Source organism: Felis catus, chromosome B2 (genome assembly GCF_018350175.1).
Source record: "Felis catus isolate Fca126 chromosome B2, F.catus_Fca126_mat1.0, whole genome shotgun sequence".
Taxonomy (NCBI): Eukaryota; Metazoa; Chordata; class Mammalia; order Carnivora; family Felidae; genus Felis; species Felis catus.
Genome location: NC_058372.1, coordinates 95,813,956 through 95,838,128, shown reverse-complemented (window position 1 = coordinate 95,838,128; position 24,173 = coordinate 95,813,956). Strand labels below are relative to the sequence as shown.

At 39.4% G+C, this 24,173-nt stretch overlaps 1 protein-coding gene across 3 annotated transcripts in view; it reads left to right on the top strand.

The window, feature by feature from the left end:
* The window catches only part of RTN4IP1 (reticulon 4 interacting protein 1), a 50,936-nt gene that overhangs the window by 3,081 nt on the left and 23,682 nt on the right, over positions 1-24,173 (top strand). For all 3 annotated transcript variants that reach the window (XM_045057892.1, XM_045057893.1, XM_011282520.4), the window contains exons 2-5: positions 8,852-9,003; positions 10,262-10,330; positions 11,228-11,352; positions 22,518-22,566. In XM_045057892.1, coding sequence (XP_044913827.1) covers positions 8,878-9,003; positions 10,262-10,330; positions 11,228-11,352; positions 22,518-22,566 — 369 coding nt within the window. In that variant the 5' untranslated portion in view covers positions 8,852-8,877. The remainder of the gene's footprint in view (positions 1-8,851; positions 9,004-10,261; positions 10,331-11,227; positions 11,353-22,517; positions 22,567-24,173) is intronic.

Here is a 24,173-nt window from a genome sequence, read left to right as displayed (position 1 = left end):
TAGAAGAGAAAATTTTAAATTTTCATTTAAAAATGCAGTGAACTTTTGTGTTGACATTACAAAATTTAAATTAGGGCAGAAATATAAAATGACATAAAGTGAGAGACAAGTCCATATGTGAAGCATTGGAAAAGGTGGTGGTTGATAGAGTGTAGGGTCTACTTCAAAGTGCTTACAATGAAAAATAACTAGTTTCCAAAATAAGGAAAAAAATTGAGTAAGAAGGATAGCATTGTTTAACACATTTGCTTATCTCTGTGCCTTCTGGTTTAATAAGACAGGTGGATTTTCATATGAACGGCTGTATTCAATCTGTTGCAATACATCATTTGAAGTTAGTGAAGAAAATCCAGCCTCCTGCAGGTTGAAAGGAAAGGACTTAGACTCCACAGATCTTGGGGATGTGAAAACTTGGAGAACTGCTGGATTCGGGAAATAAAGCACACTTTCACAGTCTAGGTTTTTTTGTTGTTTTTTAAAGATTTTATTTTTAAGTAATCTTCACACCCAACATGAGATTCAAACTCACAACTCTGAGGTCAAGGGTCACATGCTCTACTGACTGAGCCAGCCTGGTGCCTTCTTGGTCTTTAGATCTTTTGACTCCAATTTTTAAAGTTGATATTTTTAACTCCATGAATATATCTAGACCTGTGCTGTCCAGTATAGTAACCACTAGTCACAGGCGGGTGGTGAGCAACCGAGGTGTGGCTAATCTGAATTCAGATGTGCAGTTAGTGTAAAACACACTGATATCAAAGACTTAGTAAGAAAAAAAAGAATGTTGGGGTGCCTGCGTGGCTCAGTCGGTTAAGCCTCCGAGTTCAGCTCAGGTCATGCTCTCCCAGTTTGTGAGGTCAAGCCCTGCATCAGGCTCTGTGCTGACAGTTCAGAGCCTGGAGCCTGCCTCTGCGATTCTCTCTGCTCCTCCCCTCTCCCCCCTTGTGCGCGTGCGCGCGCTCTCTCTCTCTCTCTCTCTCTCTCTTTCTTTCTCTTTCTCTCTCAAAAATAAACATTAAAAATTTTTAAAAAAAGAATGTGAAATGTCCCAACAATTTTATATTGATTACATATTGACCTGATAATATTTTGACTATATTAAGTAAAATATGAAAATTAATTTTATTTGTTCATTTTTAGTGCCTGCTAGGAAATTTTGAATTAATGTGACTTGGATTGTATTTCTATCGGACAGTACCAATCTAGACAATGTGAGGAATAGCTATTACACATTTCTTTGTGGGCAGGGGGTTTGAGGAAATACTTAGATTCAAAAAGTGTTTGTAGCTAGAAACTCTATTAAGGGAGAATTGAAATGTCTTTACTATGATTGTCCCATGAAATCCACATTTGTATTCTTTTTGTTTGTTCTGAAGAGTTGCTACTAGTTGGAAATAGTGTTTCACTTTATTCATTTACATAGGGTATAAAGATAATAGTTTTTATAGGCTATGCCTTTAAGTGGAAGGTTTATACCCAATGATCAGTATGTTTTGTCATCCCCTTTGATTATAAATCCTTTGAAGGTAGATCTCATGTTCTGTGTCAACTACTACCTGTTTTAGTGCTTCACATATGTAGTTGTCATTCAGTCATTATTTTTGTGTCATTTTATATTTTCATTTTAACTTAAGGTTGTACACTAAAATTAGTGGTGTTCTAACCTTGAGTACTTTGTACATTTTGTCTTCATTTCAACCTGTTAACTTTTCATTTCTTTGAATGCACATGCACAATTTGTATTGTGTATGTTTTGATTTCAGTAGGTTGGCTAGATCGGGACTTTCTTGGCTGCTATTTAATAATGTAATGTTGTGGCACATTTTACTTGTATATAGTATTCTTGAGACATCTTAGTTTTATATAACTTAACCAAGTAATATTATTTGTAAGTTACCATGTTTCCTGCTCATGAATCCTTTTTTTTTTTTTTTTTTTTTTTTTTTTTGTGGGGTCGGGGGCACAGAATGTGTGATTGTTGTTGCAGAAGATTGCTGAAATGGTAGCTTGGGGAAATAAAATAATGAGTACTAGATTATAAACTGTAGGAAGCACTTGTTTCCCTTGACAAGAATGCAAGGACCTGTCTATTTTGAAAGATGAAGGCAGGCTGTTTTTCTGGAGATAGCCACTTTTATTGGACATAAAATCATAAATCCTGTAAATGGCTAAATAAATGCAAAAATATACATAGCCAACAGAATCATCCCAACAAAGTTTGATTTCCTTAGATAGGATTAAAGTCACTGAAACTGATGACAGATTAGGATTTTTCACATCATCCCAATTTTTTTTTTAATTTATTTTTTATTTTTTTAATTTACATCCAAATTAGTTAGCATATAGAGCAACAATATTTCAGGGGTAGATTCCTTAATGCCCCTTACCCATTTAGCCCATCCCCCCTCCCATAACCCCTCCAGTAACTGTTCTCCATATTTAAGAGTCTCTTCTGTTTTGTCCCCCCTCCCTGTTTTTATGTTATTTTTGTTTCCCTTCCCTACGTTCATCTGTTTTGTCTCTTAAAGTCCTCATATGAGTGAAGTCATATGATTTTTGTCTTTCTCTGACTAATTTCACTTAGCATAGTACCCTTTAGTTCCATCCATGCAGTTGCAAATGGCAAAATTTCATTCTTTTTGATTGCTGAGTAATACTCCATTGTATATACCACATCTTCTTTATTCATCCATTGATGGACATTTGTGCTCTTTCCATGCTTTGGCTATTGTTGATAGTGATGGTATAAATATTGGGGTGCATGTGTTCCTTCGAAACAGCATACCTGTATCCCTTGGATAAATGCCTAGTAGTGCAATTGCTGGGTCATAGGGTAGTTCTATTTTTAATTTTTTGAGGAACCTCCATCCTGTTCTCCGGAGTGGCTGCACCAGCTTGCATTCCCACCAGCGATGCAAAAGGGATCCTTTCTCTGCATCCTCACCAACATCTGTTGTTGTCTGAGTTGTTAATGTTAGCCAGTCTGACAGGTATGAGGTGGTATCTCATTGTGGTTCTGAGATGTATCATTTCCCTGATAATGAGTGATGTTGAGCATTTTTTTCATGTGTCAGCCACCTGGATGTCTTCCTTGTAGAAGTGTCTATTAATGTCTTTTGCCCATTTCTTCACTGGATTATTTGTTTTTTGGGTGTTGAGTTTGATAAGTTCTTTATAGATTTTAGATACTAGCCCTTTATCTGATATGTCGTTTGCAAATTTCTTCTCCCATTCTGTCGTTGCCTTTTAGTTTTGCTGATTGTTTCCTTTACTGTGCAGAAGCTTTTTATCTTGATAAGGTCCCAATAGTTCATTTTTGCTTTTGTTTCCCTTGCCTCTGGAGATGTGTTGAGTAAGAAGTTGCTACAGCCAAGATCAAAGAGGTTTTTGCCTGCTTTCTCCTCAAAGATTTTGATGGCTTCCTGTCTTACATTTAGGTCTTTCATCCATTTTGAGTTGATTTTGTGTGTGGTGTAAGAAAGTGGCCCAGGTTCATTTTTCTGCATGTGGCTGTCCAGTTTTCCCAACACCATTTGCTGAAAAGACCCGTCTTTTTTCCATTGGATATTCTTTCCTGCTTTGTCAAAGCTTAGTTGGCCATACATCTGTGGGCCCATTTCTGGGTTCTCTATTCTGTTCCATTCATCTGAGTGTCTGTTTTTGTGCCAGTACCATACTGTCTTGATTACAGCTTTGTAATACAGCTTGAAGTCCGGGATTGTGATGCCTCCTGCTTTGGTTTTCTTTTTCAAGATTGCTTTGGCTATTAGGGGTCTTTTCTGGTTCCATACAAATTGTAGGATTGTTTGTTATAGCTCTGTGAAGAATGCTGGTGTTATTTTGATAAGAATTGCATTGAATATGTAGATTGCATAGTATTGGGTAGTATTGACATTTTAACAATATTTGTTCTTCCTATCCAGGAGCGTGGGGTCTTTTTTTCCATTTTTTTTGTGTCTTGAATTTCTTTCATAAGCTTTCTGTAGTTTTCCGTGTATAGATGTTTCACCTCTTTGGTTAGATTTATTCCTAGGTATTTTATCATTTTTGGTGCAACTGTAAATGGGATTGATTCCTTGATTTCTCTTTCTGTTGCTTCATTGTTGGCGTATAGGAATGCAATCGATTTCTGTGCATTGATTTTAGCTCATTGGGTTTTCCATATAGAATACCATGTCATCTGCGAAGAGTGAAAGTTTGACCTCCTCCTGGCCAGTTTGGATGCCTTTTATTTCTTTGTGTTGTCTGATTGCAGAGGCTAAGGCTTCCAATACTAGGTTGAATAATAGTGGCGAGAGTGGACATCCCTGTCATATCTTGACCTTAGGGGGAAAGCTTTCAGTGTTTCCCCATTGAGGATGATCTTAGTGTTGGGTCTTTCATATATGGCTTTTATGATCTCGAGTTATCCTTCTATCGCTACTTTCTTGAGGGTTTTTATCGAGAAAGGATGCTGTATTGTGTCAAATGCTTTCTCTCCATCTATTGAGAGGGTCATATGGTTCTTGTCCTTTCTTTTATTCATGTGATGAATCACATTGATTGTTTTTGTGGATATTGAGCCAGCCCTGCATCCCAGGTATAAGTCCCACTTGGTCGTGGTGAATAATTTTTTTAATGTATTGTTGGAGCCAGTTGGCTAATATCTTGTTGAGGATTTTTGCATCCATGTTCATCAGGGAAATTGGTCTATAGTTCTCCTTTTTAGTGGGGTCTCTGTTTGGTTTTGGATCCAAGGTAATGCTGGCCTCGTAGAAAGAGTTGGAAGTTTTCCTTCCATTTCAATTTTTTGGAACACCTTCAAGAGAATAGGTGTTAACTTTTAAATGTTTGGTAGAATTCCCTTGGAAAGCCATCTGGCCCTGGACTCTTATTTTTTGGGAGATTTTTTTATTACTGATTTGATTTCTTTACTGGTTATGGGTCTGTTCAAATTTTCTATTTCTTCCTGTTTCAGTTTTGGTAGTGTATATGTTTCTAGGAATTTGTCCATTTCTTCCAGATTGCCCATTTTATTGGCGTATAATTGCTCATAATATTCTTATTGTTTTTATTTCTGCTGTGTTGGTTGTGATCTCTCCTCTTTCATTCTTGATTTTATTTATTTGGGTTCTTTCCTTTTTCTTTTTGATCAAACTGGCTAGTGGTTTGTCAATTTTGTTAGTTCTTTCAAAGAACCAGTTTCTGGTTTCCTTGATCTGTTTTGTTTTTTGGTTTCAATAGCATTAATTTCTGCCCTAATCTTTATTATTTCCCGTTTTCTGCTGGTTTGGGGTTTTATTTGCAGTTCTTTTTCCAGCTCCTTAAGGTGTAAGGTTAGGTTGTATATCTGAGACCTTTCTTCCTTCTTTAGGAAGGCTTGGATTGCTATATACTTTCCTCTTATGACCACCTTTGCTGCATCCCAGAGGTTTTTGGTTGTGGTGTTATTATTTTCATTGGCTTCCATGAACTTTTTAATTCTCTGTAACTTCTTGGTTAGCCCATTCATTCTTTAGTAGGATGTTCTTTAGTCTCCAAGTATTTGTTACCTTTCCAAACTTTTTCTTGTGTTTTGATTTCGAGTTTCATAGCATTGTGGTCTGAAAATATGCACGGTATGATCTCGGTCTTTTTGTACTTGTTGAGGGCTGGTTTGTGTTCCAGTATGTGGTCTATTCTGGAGAATGTTCCATGTGCACTGGAGAAGAATGTATATTCTGATGCTTTAGGATGAAATGTTCTGAATATATCTGTTAAATCCATCTGGTCCAGTGTGTCATTCAAAGCCATTGTTTCCTTGTTGATTTTTTGATTAGATGATCTGTCCATTGTTGTAAGTGGGGTGTTGAAGTCCCCTACTCTTATGGTGTTATTATCAATGAGTTTCTTTATGTTTGTGATTAATTGATTTATATATTTGGGTGTTGCCACATTTGGCGCATACATGTTTACAATTGTTAGGTCTTCTTGGTGGATAGACCCCTTAATTATGATGTAATGCCTTTCTGCATCTCTTGATACATCAGACAATCTAGACTTTAAAATAAAGACTGTAAGTATGGCTACTCCGTCTGTCTTTTGTTGACCATTAGCATGATAGATGGTTCTCCATACTCTTACTTTCAATCCGAAGGTGTCTTTAGGTCTAAAGTGGGTCTCTTGTAAACAGCATATAGATGGATCTTGTTTTCTTATCCATTCTGTTACCCTGTGTCTTTTGATTAGAACATTTAGTCTATTGACATTTACAGTGAGTACTGAAAGATATGAATTTATTGCCATGATGTTGCTTGTAGAGTTGGAGTTTCTGGTGGTGTTCTTTGGTCCTTTCTAGTCTTTGTTGCTTTTGGTCTTTGTTTGTTTGTTTTCATCTTTTCTCCCCTCAGAGAGTCCCCCTTAAAATTTCTTGCAGGGCTGGTTTAGTGGTCACAAACTCCTTTAATTTTTGTTTGGGAAACTTTTTATCTCTCCTTCTATTTTGAATGACCGCCTTGCCACATCATCCCAATTCCTGAGCCTTGTTGACAATCTCTAACAATGGGCCTCCGAAGGGCCCCCATTCCTTTGTGTCACCTAGCAGGTTTTCACTTGCTACCGGCTGCATTCTGGATTTGGGGCTTGTTTAGCTAGTAGTAGCAGTGAGCCAATGCTACTCAGCTGATGCATCAGCATGTCAGGGTGACCAAGAAACCTGAGCAGCCTTGTCCTGCAGCCTCTGTACTTCAGAAGGGACCGAAGAATTTTGGCAGCTTTGAAACAGCAGCTACACCCTGACATGGCTAAATACCCACTTTTGTTGCCCAGACCACATAGGACTTTCAGAGAATAATTGTTTAATTGTGTTTTAGGCATGGAAAAGGGATGTAAGACAGGAAAAATGAAACATGACTTCCATAAATATTACATGTGAAGTTGCTTTTTTTCCCCCCCTGACAGCATGCACCCCTAATTAGCCAGATGGCAAATGTGTAATATTGGCATGATGGCCATCAGCTTAGGTTTTCTGGGACTATCTCAACCTTGAAACACTCTCTCCCATAGTCTTGATTTTTTGTTCATTAGAAAAACAACTTCTACAAGCCACCCACCTGTCATCTTCCCCCTGGATCTTCTACCATCCCTCCCACTGTATGGATTAACTGTCATTGCTGTTATCTGAGGCCAGTCTTCCTCTAGATTCCATCCCCTTTCATCATCTCAGGAGCACGGTTTCAGAAATTCGTAACTGTATCATCAGTCTTTGCCTTTCCATTGAATCATTCTGATTAGCACACAGTCTTGTTGTTATGTCTCCCCTCTTAAAGAGGAAAAAAATACACACTCAAAAATCCTCTCTCCATCTCACTTGCATCCCTCCAACCACTGTTTCATTTCTAGCTCCCCTTTAGAGCAAAACCATTTGAAAGAGTTGAATGGTCTCAGGTCTCTGGTTCTTCACCGCCCGTTCTCTTTTGAGCACTCCATGCCACAGCAACTGCTGTCAAGGTCACCAAAGACTGCTATGTTGTTGGATCCAGTTGTTTGGTTTTTTTGAAAAACCTCTTGGCAACTTTTTATTTGAAAAACTGTCTTCCCTGTCAGCATTTGACTTCTTGAAATGACCCTCTTCCCTTGGTCTTCAGGACCCCTCTTCACCAGTCAAGCCTTCTTAGTCTCTGTTGCTAGTTTCTTCTCATCCTTAGGATCTAATATGCTACCACTGAGGGTGGGTGGATGGGGAGGAAAGAGGAGTCTTACGGAGAGGTTTAGTGGTTTGGGAGCTTAAATGTGGTACATGACACTGGAAAGGTAGAAAGAGTGCTTATCCTGAAGAACCTCACCTAGCAGAAATGTTCTCAGAAATGTCAAGCAATAGGGGCAATAACAGATACTTTCGTGTCTTAGAAAAGTCATTTTATATGTTGAAATTTTGTAATAAACTACTTTGGGTTATTATAGATAGAGTAGCCAATTTATTTAAAACAAAAAAGTTACTAGAATGTTTTCAGCTCTAGTTAGCTGATATTTATGTCAATATTAAAAAAAAAAATAAAACCATGTATAATAAAGCAGTTGACTTGTATCAGAATAGATGCAGTCAAATGGCTTTTTTCAACTCCTGAATCTATGTACTTATTTCAAAGATGTTCTGGAAACATTTTTTGGGACATGGGGAACATTACTCCTAGACAATGTCCATATCAAATACTAGACCCATGCCTATTTGTTAACGTCAAACAGCTTTAACATTTATCTTCTTCACTAGACTTGGCACCAAATGACTTTGTTGTTTAAAAAGATCACAAATGATTTGGGGTGCCTGGGTGGCTCAGTCGGTTGAGATTTGGCTCAGGTCATGGTCTTGGGCATCGTGGGTTTGAGCCCTGCGTTGGGCTCTGTGCTGACAGTTCAGAGCCTGGAGCCTGCTTCGGATTCTGTGTCTCCTTGTCTCTCTGCACCTCCCCTGCTCATGTGCGCACATGCGTGCATGCTCTCTCTCTCTCTCTCAAAAATAAATAAGCATTAAAACCAATTTTTTTTTTAACTTAACGAATGAATAAAAGAAACCATCTTCAAAGAACAGAGTAAAAGTATAAAAGAAAATCCCCTAAATTCTGAAGACCACTTCAAAAATTGGAATTTCAAAAACATTTTGAGCCCTGGTACCTTTAGTTTAACAAATGGTTATAACTTTCCAAGTATATAATTTTCTTTGAAAAGAACATTCATTGTTTTTGTGCTTTTGCATGTGATGATAAAAAAAACTGTAAGGTTGATTATTTTATAATCTACATCTTGAGGATCTAGAATTGTATGTGGCCTGTAACCCTGTAGTAGTTTTTAAATCCTTCCATTCTTTTGGAGGCAACGGATACATTGTATTTCATAGGTGGTTATGGAGCTACGGCTTTAAATATGAAACGTGATCCTCTACATATTAAAACCAAAGGAGAAGAATTTCCCCTGACTCTAGGCCGGGACGTCTCTGGGGTGGTGATGGAATGTGGACTTGATGTGAGGTACTTCAAGCCTGGAGATGAGGTGAGATCTGCGCGGTCACTCTTCTTTTTCTAAATATACTTCTGAAAGAAGCAAAATGAAATTCCCATATCTGTGTCCTTGACCTTTTTTCTTCTTTTCTTGTTTTTTTTATTTTTTTTATTTTTTTAGTGTTTATTTATTTTGAGACGGAGAGAGAGAGCAAGCGGGGCAGGGGCAGAGAGAGAAGGAGACACAGAATCTGCAGCAGGCTCCAGGCTCCGAAGTGTCAGCACAGAGCCCGCACGGGGCTTGAACTCACAGAGCCGTGAGATCACGACCTGAGCCGAGGTCGGACGCCCAACCAACTGAGCCACCCAGGCGCCCCTTTTTCTTCTTTTCAACAAGTATACTGAACTTTGGCCAGAACCTTCATGTTCTTGGTTCTGTTGTTACATTTTTCACAAACAATTAAAAGATAGCTTGATTGATAGGTGCCTGGGTGGCTCAGCCAGTAAGTGTCTGACTCTTGATTTTGGCTCAGGTCATGATCTCCAGGTTTGTGAGATCGAGCCCCACACTGGACTTCACACTGGGCATGGAGCCTCCTAGAGAGTCTCCCTCTCCCTCTACTGCTCATGCTCTCGCTCTCTCTCTAAAAAAATGAAAAAAAAAAAAAGCCAAAAAATAGCTTGACTGTACCTGAACTTTCTAAATCTAGTGCTTAAGAATTGCCCAACTTTAAAATATGTAGGATTGGGCTTTTTTTTTTTTTTTTTTTTTTTTTTTTGCCCTGGAAGAAGTCTTTAAATGACGGTTTCTACCCTATGGGTTAGATGTTTTAAAATAGCTAAAGTTTGGTATAATAACCTGTCATTTGTCACTTTGAACTTTTATACCAAGAAGTTAACATGAGCTTATAATAATAGCTAACACTGTTCTAGTTGCTTTTCATAAAATAACACATTTAATCCTAATGAAGTAGGTAGTTAGGCACCATTTACACGATGGGGAAACCAAGCTATAAAGAGGCCCCATGGCTGGTAAGCACGGGAGCCAGAATTCAAGCCCCAGAGACTGTGCTCTTACTAGTACTCTAAGTAGTCAGTAAATACACTAGGATTTACTGGCGTCTGCTTCCAGTGTGGTTGGACTTGATAAATCCAGAATCGTACTACATTTATATTATGTGAAAATAACTCTTTTGCTTGGTATATTGCTGATTTGTGCTTTTTTCACAGGATGGGGTCTGTTACTGGGGAAAACCCTCATGCTGAGCTTTGGTCAGAAAATATGTTTCTAATGAAGTTGTGTGTTTCAGGTCTGGGCTGCAGTTCCTCCCTGGAAACAAGGCACTCTGTCAGAGTTCGTTGTAGTCAGTGGGAATGAGGTAACTCACCAACTCTATGCTGAAATGCCATTAGAAAGTATAAACAAAGACTGACAAATATCTCTGAAATAACTGGTTGTTTTTCAGATCAGGTTTTTGTTTTATGGGTAGTTTTGAAAGAGCTAAGATAGAGAAGAGGAACTATTGAAAGAGTAAAAAAGTATTTCATGTCATTAGTAACACTGCCTGCCAAAGCGGTTCTTTGTCTCCCGTGGAGCAGGGATTTGGAGTGAGATTGAGAAGCCCTGCTGTGTTTCTCAGTTTTACCCAGTATGAGCAGTTGAAACCAAATATACCAAATGGAGCATACCGATTAATCATCAACAGAAGCATGGGAGTATTAGGCTGTTTTAAATAACTTTAAAAACAGTCTAGTCGAATACAGTCAGGTGAGCTTGACGATTTGAATAGAAAGGGGTTAACATTGAGCAAATTGGCTACAGAAGGCAGGGCAGGAAGGGAAAAGGGGGTATATTACTGAGATCAGAGAAAGTCTGGAAAGATTATCTTCCACTAAATGGGAGTAAAGGAAACAGCTGATCTCAGAAACAAATTAGAATGTGTTTATGAGGGCTCAAGGTTTATTTGGATTTATATCTGGGTATACTCAGGACTAATGGGATTATTGAATGTGGTCTCTTTATGAAGAATTAAGCTGCTTTATCTGATAATGTAGCCTATAAAATATTACTGAACCTCTGTGAGGTAGATTGAGTCATTAGGAGAATATTCCTTAGGGATAATCTTGGAGGAGGGCATGCAGTAAACACTGAACCTGGTAGAATGTTACAGACTTATCTATGAAAGTAGTTGGATTCCTACACAGGTAAAGATGTTTACTTGTGTTCATAGGTTTGCAAGTCATTGCTTATTCTTAACTGCTCTCTTCGAATTTAGGTCTCTCTGAAGCCCAAATCACTCACTCATACTCAAGCTGCCTCTTTGCCGTATGTGGCTCTCACAGCCTGGTCTGCCATACACAAGGTTGGCGGCCTGAATGACAAGAATTGCACAGGAAAACGGTAAGTATCAACTGTGACATCTAAACCTCCCTTCAACTCTATTTGTGTCAGGTTGCACTTTCTTGTGTTGATTCTTAGCCCGAGCAAATGGGAATTAAAAAATTTTAAATGGAAACATGTAGGTGAACTTTAGTTGTGTGAATCGCCTAAATAGTGTGATTTCGTATGTGAATCTTTGCAAAGAAGATCCTAGCTTTTATTAGATTCCTTAAAAGTTTTAAGGATCATCTACATTTTCTAAAGAATGCTGTGAAGGTGCAGGTGTTTTTGTTTTGTTTTCCTACCTCTACTAGGATTTACTCTCTCACTTGCATATTATATTCCAAAGACCAGATATAAAGGGACTGCAAAACACTGTTGATTATTCTTAAGTTCTCTTAGGCTCAGTGCCTGGCACCCGTTAGGTCAGTTCTTGTGCTTCAAAGTGTTTATTGTTTGAGTTAGCAACAGCAGTGAGTAGAAATGTCTTCGGTGTACTTGAGTCCGTATCCAGACCCTGCTACTTTCTAGCTGGGTGGCGCCCTCCGTCACTTCTCTTCTGTGAGTTTTGTTTTAATGGTTCAATGAGATAACACAAGTAAAACTAGTGGCCCAGATTGTGGCCCATGGAAGGCACTCAGTAAATAGTGGCTGCTGTTATGAGCAATGAGATTGTATTTTTTTGTATTTTAGAAAGTTGGCCCGATAGGGGATACTGATTTTATTTTTTGGTGAGAAAAGGAGAGACTAAGAACCATTTAATGATGGTGATAAAGGAGAGAGCTATAGGTCAATTTTTAATAAGTTAAAATGAGTTTTTTGATTACTAAGAATTGTGCAGGTAAAATAACTATACTTTTCTGAAACCTTACCCTTTACATTTAATGTGTTGGGTTATAAAGGATTGAATTTAATGAAAGCTTAATAGCTGTATTTCTGAAAGCAGTGTGAAGATGATTCATCTAATGAAGTGCTACCCTTTGTTGTAGAATTCGTGGCAGGTGTTTACTCTAAAGGTCAATCCTGTTTATTTTTTAAGCTTTTGAAGTTACCATTTAGGTCAACTACTTTGTTTAAAGTAAATTAGTCTGGCCACAAAGATTTTTCTAATGGTTTGTTTTCATTAATAACCTTGTAAAATTCAGGGTTTTTAGACCTTTATTATTACTGTAGGCTCTGCATTGACATTGATGCTTTATTATTTTGTTTTGTTTTGTTCTTCCTTAAGAACATTAGACTTTCTATGCCTGCGTGACCATAAGTGCACTATGGTTAGAGAGCTCTCATTTCTTTTGCCAGTTCAGGGTTCTCCACACATACTTGTTTTTAGTATCTTGAAGACAATTTAGAAACAACTCTAGTTGCCTCTTCTCAGGTACATGGATCTGTGCCCCCATTTTATTATAAGCCTTGTGGGTAATTCCTTGGTACTGCATTGCCTTCTGTTTAAGCAGTAATGGCTTGGAACTGGGGAAATAGAGCCCCAGGTCCTGTTCTCCAACTCTGCTGCCGACTAATGAGGTGACCATATGTGTGCCATTTCCGGTCTTGCGCAGTTTCCTCCAACGCACTGGGTGTAGGACGGGGCAGGTTGTTAGGGGAGCTCTGAGAAGTGGGAAGTCTTATACCTTCTAAGGCCATTGTATTGTATATTCAGTTGGGTGTGTTCGTTGATTTAGCCACATATTAACCACACTGGAGTGAAATCTACTGTAAAGAGCCTCCTAGCTCATCTCCTGAATTTCCTGCATCCCCACATACTTGGTGACCTGACCTGTAGCATGCCTTTGTTCCAAGTGGTAATGAGACCTGGCCCCTGGGTGCTCTAGGAAAGTTGTCTACTGAAGTGGTCATAATGGCCCACTTCTCCCACTCCTTATTTGTGGGAATTGAATGAGTGATGTGAGCATCTTAAAGCACTATAAAAAATAATTTTATGTGAAGAAATTCTGACGAGAGTGGGATTTTACTATACATCAATTCAGAGGTTCCAGTGTCCAGAGTGGCTTTTTTCAGTTTGACTATTCATTGTGAATGGAGGAGCATATTTTAGTGTCTCTAAGCCATAATTATTCTCTATTAGCTGTTGGCATTGAGGCATGTTTTAGTCTGCAGTAAAGCAGGTCAGTGTTTGTTAACAGGGTCTTAATAGTCTGTTTTTCTAACTGGTTAATTAAAAAAAAAAAACAACAAAAACACCCATCAGCACCCTGGAAGATTTTATAGGATTTCTTTATAACAAACAGCTTTTTGAAATTAAGACCAAGCTTTCTAAGAGTTCAATGTGTTTACTTTTTCCTTTTTTGTTATATAATTGTATTTCTGCAACAACTGAGCATCAGTTAACCGAGGTAATAGTTTAATATTGATGTCACAAAATGTCATTTGTGCCCACACTTTGATAGCACTAGAAAAATGTCAGGTGAAGTGATTTTTTTGTTACCAGCCCATCCATAGTTTCTTCATGATTTATTAAGTTGGAAAACATAGATAACCTAGGGCTCTCAAGATGATAGACAGGTTTTAAAAAGTGGTTACACCAGGTATATTTTGAAAGCAGTTCAGTCTGATGTTCTATTTATTGGTAGTGTCATGGTACATCTTGCGTATTTCATGCTCTACCTGAAATTCATCTTTTACAGGGAAAGTTGTACTTCACTCTTTTTGACAGAAGTATTAGAAAGTCTTAGAAATTGAACCATTCCTCTTCTACAAAATAAATTTCACTTTTAAATTGTGTATACAATGCAATGAATTTAGGAATGCTTTTCGCTGTTTCTTACCTGATTAGGCTTTTTGACAGTAAAATTTTGTCCTATGATTGTAAATTGTGTGTCTGATTAGTTCTGTTACAGAATTACACAGGCTGCAACTTGAAAAACATCGGGTTTATCCCCCACTATCACTACCACCACTGTGCTTATATCGGTAATAACACCGTTTCCTTCTTTCAGAAGCCTTCTGCCTGTTCTTCACTGGACCACCCACCTATTTCTCCCCGTCTCCGCTCCCGCCACCCCTGTGGAGTTCGGGTTTTCATTTGCACTTGACTGGGTGGTAGGGTTAGAGGGGTAGGGGGAAGAAGAAAGAAACCCCGGCCCTTTACTTGCTCCGTTGTGAAGAAATCTTGCGGCTGGGAGAAGAGGAGAGGGAGGGTGGAGACTCTGGCTGGTGTGATGCAAATGGATCTTGACTCCGCTTCTGGACTCCCTGGAGCCCCAGGAGGGCTCAATCAAAGAGATAGTAGAAAATTTTCTCCTAGCAATTTGTGTTTTACAGATGAGTTTTCTGGGTGACTAGGATAATATCTTGGGAAGTTGAGAAGTCATTTGCTCCTCAGTGACCGTAATTTAGCTTCCAGCATTGCCATTCAGCTGCAGCTGTTCTCACCGGGGTCATAGCTGACTAAGTGGCCAACCAGGTGATCTTTCTCAGTTCTTCTTATCATTTGATCTTCGTGAAGTATATGGCACTGTTAACCACTAACTTAATACTCACTTTTTTCATGGTTTCAGGACCCTGGACTCCTTTAGTTTTCTTGCCTTTTTGACCATTTCTTGTAATTTTTAGAGGACCCTTTCTTTCTCCAATCCTTAACTGTTACTGTGTTCCCAGTGTCCACTCCATCATTACTCTCTGTCTCTCGGAGATCTCTCACCTACTCCCAGCTTCTGTGTATCTTATGGAAGCTTGCAGATCTGTTTCTAATGCCAAACTCTCTGCTGAGTTTCAGTTAGATGGCTTCTTCTTATTTGAAGCTCACCTGGTACAAAACAAGACTTCCTGACCGCCACCCTGGCTCTTCTCTACATTCCTAATGTCCATTAACTGGCATTTCCCTTAAGCCAAAACCTGATACTGTTTCCGAACTCTGCTGCCTCCCCGTCCACGGCACAACTCATTGTTCATGTCCTGTAAAATTTAGGATGGTTATCAAACTGGGAAAAATGTCTTCCGAGTTTCGTTAATGTGGGAGCTCTAAGATTTCTAGGGAGTCCAAGTTTTCTCATGCAGTGAGTAAGCCTCAAATGCTTTTGCATTTTAATTGACAGCCCTCATTTGTTAGTTTGGTGTTGATGTCTTCCTGGTAGCAGTGTTAAATGACAAAAATAATACAGTGTGCTAGTGCATTTATCCTGTGTTCAAGGGGAAACAAGCCATAGATTGGGGAGCACAGTGCCTCTCAAGCAGGGGAGCATTCTTCCTGAAGGATTTTGGGCAGGAGCGAGTTTCATAGAGCATTGGAAGAGGCAGCACGGAAATGGCGTGGTTGGCCAGGAGGTCAGTGATTTCCTGATAAAGCTAGCAGGGCCTATTTCTTAGTAAGGTCAGCTAGCTAAAGCTGAGTTGGAGGATTGTGATCAGTGTTTGGTTTCCTTGACAGTGATGCATTCTTTGTAAGGGCAGACTTACTTAGGTGTAGATTTGACGTGGACCAGGCCTTGGGGTAGCCTCCATTTTGTGGGTCCTGATCTAAGAATTAATTAGAATTAATTAGTGGTGTGTTGTAAGTTTTTACATGTCTTTTAATTGGAGGAACTTTCTACAGACTAGCTTCTGGTTCTGCACATCTCAAACCTCCTTTAACCATTTTTCTCCTTCACTACTTGCATAATCCAGTGCCAGCTACTGTGATACGTCCCTCTTATCATAATAAGACAACAGGTTCTTGATGCTTTGTTGTGCTAAATTGGTGGGAAGTAGGAGTATTCCTGGAAGGCATTCCTTAAGCAGGAAACAGCCTGCCATAACTTAACTCTACTCAGAAAGGACTTTTAACTGCATCGCAAAATGTATTTCCAAATGCGCTTCCCTTCCCTTTGGGCTAGCATGTCCTGAACCCTGTTAGTTCCCTGGTTCCCTTCAGCCAAATCTCGTGTTACCGGTCAAGAGGGGAAGTGTAAAGGAGGGTGTAGAAATGGAAAGAGACAGAAATTTTAACGGATCGTAGTTAATACAGGAGGAAAAATCATTTCCCTCTACCTGAGTTCTCTGCTGAGACCCTGTAATAAAACATTAACAAGAGAAACACAGTTTATTAATGTGTATACCACATATTGATGAGGTATACTTAGAGGAAAATGAGGAACTCAAATGGGTAGCTTAGAATTCAGACTAAAAAAACCTCTTCAGCTACAGACGGAAGAGAGAAACGTGGGGGAAGGCTGTTGTGAAGAGGTTACCAAGAAAAGCAAGGTAAAATTTGTTGTACAGATTGAAGTTGGTGCCTCCTCCACGGATAAGAGTCTAAAGTTACCTCTAGGGATTAACCTGTGTCTTCCTGGTAGCTAGAAGAGGAGGTATGCCGGGGCGCCTGGGTGGCGCAGTCGGTTAAGCGTCCGACTTCAGCCAGGTCACGATCTCGCGGTCCGTGAGTTCGAGCCCCACGTCGGGCTCTGGGCTGATGGCTCAGAGCCTGGAGCCTGTTTCCGATTCTGTGTCTCCCTCTCTCTCTGCCCCTCCCCCGTTCATGCTCTGTCTCTCTCTGTCCCAAAAATAAAAATAAAACGTTGAAAAAAAAAAAATTTTTAAAGAAGAGGAGGTATGCCTTTGTAAATTTATGTCCTTAGGAAAATAGGGGAAGGGCAGAGAGCTTTCTTGGATCTGCTGCTTCTTAACTGCCTTCAGCTCAAAATAATCCTTATGCCAAAGGTGGTATATTTGGGGGCAACATATTCTGCCTCTTCGTTAGCATGTATCGTTTGCAAATTTTACAAAAATCTGTGTCTATGCAGATATTTTGCTAGGGGTTCATCTCAGGGCCTTTGTAAGGAAAGGGCCTGGAGCTAAAGCTTCATTGGTTCTGCTAAGAAGGAAAATAGGGTTTTCTTCTAGTCTAAGTTCTTGCCTGGGGCCCCCTGTAAACAAAAGACAAAAAGGGAAAAAGCACACACATTTGAGCTTTACATGACCTGAGACCTTCATAAGGAAATGAAGATCTCAAGAAGTGGTTAAACCTGAGTGTTTTTAAAAATTTTTTTTTTTTCAACGTTTATTTATTTTTGGGACAGAGAGAGACAGAGCATGAACGGGGGAGGGGCAGAGAGAGAGGGAGACACAGAATCGGAAACAGGCTCCAGGCTCTGAGCCATCAGCCCAGAGCCTGACGCGGGGCTCGAACTCACGGACCGCGAGATCGTGACCTGGCTGAAGTCGGACGCTTAACCGACTGCGCCACCCAGGCGCCCCTAAACCTGAGTGTTTTTATGCTACATTTGATGAGTGAAGAGTCTTTAAAAAAAAAAAAAAAAGTGACAGGACAAATGGTATGAGCTAAGCATAATCAACTTGGAAATTTTAGCAAGGCCTATCCATTGGGATTCCTCTCTGTACCTTTCTGTCTTGGAGATAAGGATGTCCCTTTCCTCCAGGTATAGGAGCACACCTCTCACATGAGGGTCTTGTGACCTGCTTCAGGGAAGAAGGTCAGGGAGTCCTTCCTGTATATGCTGTTTCTCAACTTCCATTAACTTAAAATATTCAACATGCCAACGTGCCATTTTTGGGGGTGATGTGTCCTGAACCCTGCCAGCTCTGTGGTAAATTTTTCTCTGACCAACCATGCTCCTTTTGTCTCTTATCTGTCGTATTGTTGCCATCATAAACATTCCTTCTTCCCATCTTCCTTTTTTCTCTCTGTTCTACACCAGATTGAAGGAACCAGTGATTTGGGATGGTTTCCACTGCCTGTCCCATTTGGGGAGATGTGTTCCTGGTACCTCTGGTTGAACTTCTGAATTTCATTACCACAGAATCATTGTTATAATATTGTATGAGGTTCTTGGTCCATTATGGGTTAGCTAAGCCTTAATAAATGGCTACCCTGGGCACCTTGCTAACATATATAAATAGCTTTGTTTTCATGGGAAAATGTGTTTAAAGTTCCAAACAACTAATTCACACATGAACTCTTCTGCAAATTGGGGACTGTCTACATGAATTACAGAGGCTTAGAAGAGGACACACAAATCTAGGCTATCTTGGCTGAGTGTGGTTAATTTGTTTTGTAGTTCTACTTATTCAAATTAAGTTTCTCACTTTAGGAAGTAAATTTAGCATGTTTTGCTATATAACCTTTTTTCCCCTAGATTTAAAAGCATGAGAAATAAATGAGATTATAACCTTTTTAGCATCATCCCTAGTTTTTATATTAATTTAATCAAAAAGTTTTTTAATGTTTATTTATTTTTGAGACAGAGAGGGACAGACTGCGAGTGGGGGAGGGTAGAAAGAAGGAGACACAGGATCGAAGCAGGCTCCAGGCTCCAAGCTGTCAGCACAGAGCCTGACACAGGGCTCGAACTCACAAACTGCAAGATCATGACCTGAACCAAAGTCGGACACTTAACCAACTGAGCCACCCAGGCGCCCCTATATTAATTTAATTTTATCTGATTTGATTTAATTTAATTTAATTTAATTTAATTTTAGAGTGCGAGTCGGGAAGAGGGGCAGAGGGAGAAAGAGAATCTCAAGCTGAGCTTGAAACCTGATGTTGGACTCAGTCCCACAACCCTGAGATCATGAGCTGAACTGAAATCAAGAGTCAGACGTTCAACTAACTGAGCCACCCAGGCGCCCCATCATCATCCTTAGTTTTTAAAGACCATTTGTTCCTGCTTATGGAAGAGTTAGCCATATTTAAGTCATCTTTGTTCCTGAGCCATTAGGACTTTAAATAGAGGGCACTCTAATCTTGCAACGTGGCTTCTCCCCCCGCCCCCCCCCCCCAACAAGCACATTGTCTAGGGAGAATCATGAAGGTCATATACTTCTATGTTAGGAAAATGGGGAAAGTAAATATAAGCTTAAATAAGATGGAAAAAGCCAGTTTTTCTTTTTTGTGGACTCCTAGGGTGATCATCATTTCCCAGATGAATCTGAGGCATGCAGGTTCAATTAGTGAGAATTAGGACTAGAACCCAGGTCTCTAGATCCCCAGTCCTGGCCTTTTGATTTCTGGGGCTAAGCCAGGATATAGAAATTTGAAAGCTTATTCCTTGTTTCTGGATCTCTGTTTTGTTTCATATATTTCTTATTTGCAAGGCAGTTTGGGTGTTGATGCCTTACCTCATCAGGCTGTAATACTGAAAATGTGATTGTAGATGACTTAGATGCCCAAATACAGCAAAAAGTGACTCAGTCATGGAAAAGAAGCCAACATTGACTTAGTACCTTAATGTATGTTTAGGCGGAATTCAGAGATTAGGCAGAGGTGACAGGGAAAATCAGGTTGTAGGGCTTAAGAATGCATATGCAGTGTAATAATTATTCATACTTTCTCCTGTATTTTTATCTCTGCCAGAGTGCAAATCCCACTGACTTCAAAGAAGAGCTTCACATGTGAACTTAGGAAGTAAGAGAGGAACGTGATTAAAAATCTTGGCCATTTTGAATTATAGTGCTTTTTCCAAATAGAGTATTTCCTGGGTACTTGCTCTATACAATAAGCAATATTCTTCACTCGGCAAATAGACTTCTACTTCAGCGAGGCTTGAATATATAGTGTGACCATTATAGCAAGCTGGGTAGAAAGTGTTTCTGCTGTATAGCACTTCAGTGAAGGGCCACTGGGGGTAAGCAACAGCGGTGCTTTTCCCTTTGTATTGAAAGTGCTTTGAAGAGTACAAGAATAGTTAGTTCAGCCACAGGGCTTCAAACCATGGAGGACTAACCGACCTATTGCTGGCCTTGAAAATTCATTTTGCCTACTGTCCTTTTTTGAGACTTTGAAGAAAAGTGCAGGCCCTGATTGAATCTGCACAAAACATGGAGTTTGCAGGACCAGAGAATTCTGTGTCCCTAGGTCTTCTTTACAAGCTGATTGTGGCATTCCAACGGGCTTGCGCCTTGCCTGTTTTGCACTTGGAGGTGCCATCAAGTGGCAATATCAGGAACTGAAGCTGCTGTTGTAGAACCACTCCCTCTTCTGCCAAGCAGTGCTGTGAAACAACATTTTTGCTTTTTAATTTGGAGGAATGAGGCTGCTGTGGATCAAGAGTTATGGGGAGGCGATCAGCTGACAATAATAAGGTTGGAGATGTATCTGGCAGTTGGATCCTTAAGCAGCCATTATGTTTGGTATCCTCTTTTGTTTGTTCATTTACTTTGAGAGAGAGCGAGAGTAGGGGAGGGGCAGAGAGAGAGGAGAGGGAGTGAGTCCCAAGCAAGCTCCACACTGCCAGAGCAGAGCCCAAGTGGGGCTCAAACTCATGAACCATGAGATGATCTGAGCCAAAATCAAGAGTCTGATGCTTTATTGACTGAGCCACCCAGGTGTCCCTGGTATCCTCTTAGTACAGCATTCCCAGAGAGAGAAGTAGAAATGAATTTCAAACTTTTCTTTACTGGAAGAAATTTTAATGCAGTCTTCCAAATATCAGAGTGATTCCCTCACTTGAGTAGTAGCAATTGTTGCCTTGATTGTAGGATAAACTGCTGGTTTGGATGATATTTGACATCAAGAAACATCAGGCATTTGTTATGTCCAGGGTAGTATGCCCAGTGCTTCATAATACGTGCTCTCTCCCCTCAAAGCCTTCCAGAATAGCTTGGGAAGCAAGCATATGGGTGAAAGTTAACATCATGGCAAATGCCAAATGCATAACATTGGGGCTTTTTTTTAGGGGTGTAGGAAAACGGATTTGGCTGCAAGGGCAGGGACACTTCAGCAAGCAGTAAAGGCATTTGAGAGTTTGAGGAATGGGCCAGTATGCATAGGACTTGAGCATAAGAGTGAGGGGACCAGGGTAGCTGAGAGAGTTCTATTTAGGAAATAGAAGTCAGAGTTGAGATAAAGATTAGACTGTGAAGAATTTACATGAATGTTTAACTTACCACATTTCCATAAAAATGGGCCAGAATAACAAGAGAATATTTCATGGGTGAATTAATTTTTGGATATGTCTGTGAGGCAGTTTTAATGCTTCTCATTCTTCCTCCGTTTAGGAAGTACTCAAGCTATTAAATGTATGAAGTGTAGGATTTTAGAGGAGTTTGTCTTTGAAGGTTTTTTTCCCTTCTGTGCACTTTATAATTCTTTGAAAATTAAAAGTAATTTCTCTAGAAGGAACACAATTAACAAGGAGACTGATTTTAATTACATTTAATAGTATTGCTTTCAAAGGGAATAGCTGGCTCAGAAATTTTAGTAGTAACTTTTAAGATCTAAAGGGTGACGAACAGCCTTCTGTGATTTGGGTAAGAGAGGAGAACATAAAATGAAACTCGGATTAGGATTATAGACAGAATGCATGTCCCGAGATCCTGTGTACTTGCTAGAGGCAGGTGGCAAAATTCTCTGCACTTTCTAGCTGCCAAGTCAAAGAGGGACTGACATAGTTTGGGCAACCAGAGCTGAGAGAGAGGAAGTCCTTTTGGGTTGAGACCAAACTGATAGGAACCCAGGATTGGCGTGTTAAGGGCAGTGAGAGAGGTGTAGAATCCAAACCCCAAAATAGCAAAATGATCTGGGATGTTAGATGGTATCCGTGGCCATAAAATGAAACCGAAGGTAGATTAGGAGCAAGACAGGGCGAGGGAGAGAGCCTGGAGGATGTAAACTCCAAACTGAACACCCTTGGTCTAGAAGGACAAGAGGGCTACACTAAGCAAATGTAGTAAAACCCTGGAGCCCAAGGTTGTTTGTGCTGATAGGACAGATTCATCTGCTTTAATAGGAAGCCAAATTGAGGATAAGATTGATTTCTATTTATGAAAGTTGATGAGCTTGTCGGGACATGTCTGAACAAAAGACATTCTACTTTGGCAGGAATGTGGTCAGGAATGTGATTTGTTCTTAGAGAGCTACTGAATCTAACACACTGAAAGGATCCCATAGCTCCCTCTTATAGAGAAAGTTATGATAATTTTAGCCTGGAAAAATTGTAAGGCATATGTTACCAAGAACTGTTTGAGACACTTAAAAAAAAATACAATATGTGGGTATTTTTGGTGTTTGATATTTTTGGTATTTGGTATTCTTAGTAGAGAGTTCATAGAATGTTTAACTTTAAGCATTTATAGATTCTTGGTGAGCCTAAAATGAAAATCTTTATGTGATATAACCTTGGGAAGCTGAATGACTTTATTTGCTTTGAGCCAGTTCATATTGAAATCCTCGTGTTTATTTATCCCATTATGTTGACCTAATATTTTCATTAATTGTAGTTTCTTTTGCATTACAGTGTTTTAATCTTGGGTGCTTCAGGTGGAGTTGGTACTTTTGCTATACAGGTAAGACAGTTTTTTTAGTTTTGTGAATAGGAAGATTATTTTCATGAATTTATAAGTTCGGACGTTATAAATTAGTTTTTTAAGGCTGAGAGAAAGATAGGTTCAGTAAATTCATTGTAATTTCAGCTTGCTTCTCTAAGAAGGAAATTTCCTAATGTAGAAGGAAGCATTAACCTCTCTAGTGGTTTAACACATGAGTTAGTTTATTGATGCCCTCTATAACAAATGTAGGAAAGCCTTTTGGAAGGAAGACTGGGGACAATGCAGGTGGATGGAAGTTTGCAATTTGGTAGAAACTGATAAGCTGATTCTAAAATGTATATAGAAATGAAGTAGCCAAAATACTGTAAAGATGGCATTATTTCCCCAAAGTGATCTATAGATTCAATGCAGTCCTATCAAAATGGCAACTGCCTTTTTTGCATACATGAACAAGCTGATCCTGCAATGCATATGGAATTTCAAGAGACCCCAAATTGACAATCTTGACAAAGGACAAAGTTGGAGGATGTACATTTCTCAATCTTAACACTTACTACACAACTACAGTAATCAAAACAATGTGATACTGGCATAAAGATAAACATACGGATCAATGGGATAGAATTGAACATCCAGAAATAAAACCATACATCTATTGTCAATTGATTTTTTTTTTTTTTTTTTTTTTACTAGGGTGGCAATACGGTTAAATAGGGAAAAGAATAGTCTTTTCAGTTAATGGTTCTGAAACAACTAGATATCCACATGCAAAAGAATGAAGGTGGACTCCTACCTTACATCATATGTGAAAACTAACTCAGCCCGGGTCAAAGACCTAAGCATAAGAGCTAAAACTATTGAACTTTTAGAAGTAAACAAGAGTAAATCTTCATGACCTTGGATTTGGCAACAGATTTTTTGGTATGACACCAAAAGCATAAGCACCAGAAGAAAAAAAAAAAAAAAACCAGATAAATTGGACTTCATCGAAATTAACGGTTTTTGTGACTCAAAGACAACATTAAGAAAGGAATAAGTCGACACATGGGAGCAAATATTTGTAAGTCATTTCTCTAATAAGGGTATAATATCCAGAATATATAAAGAATTCTTACAACTCAACAAAAGACATCCCAGTTAACAAATTAGCAAAGGACTTGAATAGCCTTTTTTTTTTTTTTTTTTCCAGAGAAGATCTACAAATGGCCAGTGAGCCCATGGAAGGATAGTCAGCATCATTAGTCATTAGGGAAATGCAAATGGAAACCATAGTGAGGTACTACTTCACACCTACTAGGATGGCTATTGAAAAAAGAACACAGAAAATGGCCATGTTGATCAGGATGTAGAGAAACTGAAACCCTTGTACACGCTAAGGGAAATGTAAAATGCTGCAGCTGCTATGGAAGACAGTTTGGCAGTTCTTTAAAATGTTAAACATATAATTGCCATAAGACTTAGTAGTTCCAGGGGTGCCTGGGTGGCTCAGGTGGTTAAGCTTCTAACTCATGGATCTTAGCTCAGGTCATGATCTCATGGTTCATAAGATTGAGCCCATAGTTAGGCTCTGTGTTGACAGTGCAGAGCCTGCTTGGGATTCTCTCTCTCTCCCTCTGTCTCTGCCC